The sequence below is a fragment of the Phytophthora infestans genome, genomic scaffold (genome assembly GCF_000142945.1).
Source record: "Phytophthora infestans T30-4 supercont1.1487 genomic scaffold, whole genome shotgun sequence".
Classification (NCBI taxonomy): domain Eukaryota; phylum Oomycota; class Peronosporomycetes; order Peronosporales; family Peronosporaceae; genus Phytophthora; species Phytophthora infestans.
Window position 1 is genome coordinate 3,373 of NW_003307142.1, and position 1,117 is coordinate 4,489.

A 1,117-nucleotide genomic window follows, 5' to 3' on the forward strand; every position below is an offset into this window, starting at 1 on the left:
GGTTTCGTGCTTTCCTTTTGATGAAGTTAATGATATGCAGCACCCAAGTATGCAGCGCAAACTCGCGCTTAAGTACGAGCTACTTGGTCCATCCCCACCCAAGTGAAAAACTGCATGTAAATGTGATGCAATATTGAAAAAAAGCTACGCAAACCAAGTTGAATTTATCGACTTGCACACATTCAAAAAGGTCTTGTTCCGACTGGCTGAGGCCACGACGCTGCCAAAAAGTTACACGACAGGCAGGATGCCGATCTTACCTGTTTTCTTCGAGCTGCAGGCGCCATCTTTCTCCACGATGTTCTGCTCCGGGTTCTTACAGGCAGCGATCTTGAGCTCACACGGGTTCGAGTACCGGACACCGTCGGAGCCACAAACAGGTAATTCGACGTCAGGGCAGGCACTCGCACATTTCTTGCTAGGCGTCGAGTTGCCATCGTCAATGACACCTTCTGAGTCGTCCTCGTAAATTTGTCCAATGCCGCTCGAGGTGGTTGACGATGACTTAGTAGACTTCTTCGCTTTACCAGAGTCCTTCGTACCCTCCACCATTTTAGTCGCTGGCGATGGGCTGCTGCTGTCTTCGCTAGCAGACTCGTCGTCGTCATCTCTAGAATCATCGTCACGGGGGGCGCCAAACTCCTTACCGTAGATCCGCTTGTATTCATCCAAAACGTTTTCTCTCGGACCCTTGCACTTGGCGGCCTCCATGGAACACTTGTTGGGGTACGTCACACCATTCTCGTCAGTCACGGGTTGGTACACGGCAGGGCACATGATGTTGGGGCAGTACGACTTAGGGGTGCCTTCAGCTGAGCCTTCTTCAGATGCTGATTCGTCCTCGTCCGAGTCCTCGCCCTGAGTGACTGTATCCGAGCTGGCGGATTCGTCTTCGTCGTCATCGCGTGGGGCACCGAAGGGCTTGCCGTAGATACGCTTGTACTCCTCCAAGGGGTCCTCCCGTTTCCCTTTACCCTTGCACTTGGCTGCACGCATCATGCACTCGTTCGAGTACGTGACTCCGTTCTCGTCCGTCACGGGCCTCATCACTTGAATGCAAACAAAGTTGCAAGACCCGCCAAGCCCTTCTGACTCCGAAGGAGTCTCGGTGGGTAAA

The 1,117-nt window shown here is 52.9% G+C and overlaps 1 protein-coding gene across 1 annotated transcript; it reads right to left on the reverse strand.

Annotated features, from left to right (window-relative positions):
• Positions 1 to 231: 231 nt before the first annotated feature.
• PITG_22171 (kazal-type serine protease inhibitor, putative) lies at positions 232 to 1,047 on the reverse strand (the record flags this gene model as incomplete). Its single annotated transcript, XM_002909900.1, has 1 exon — positions 232 to 1,047. The coding sequence occupies one exon, from the start codon at positions 1,045 to 1,047 to the stop codon at positions 232 to 234; it is 816 nt and encodes a 271-aa protein (XP_002909946.1).
• Positions 1,048 to 1,117: the final 70 nt, after the last annotated feature.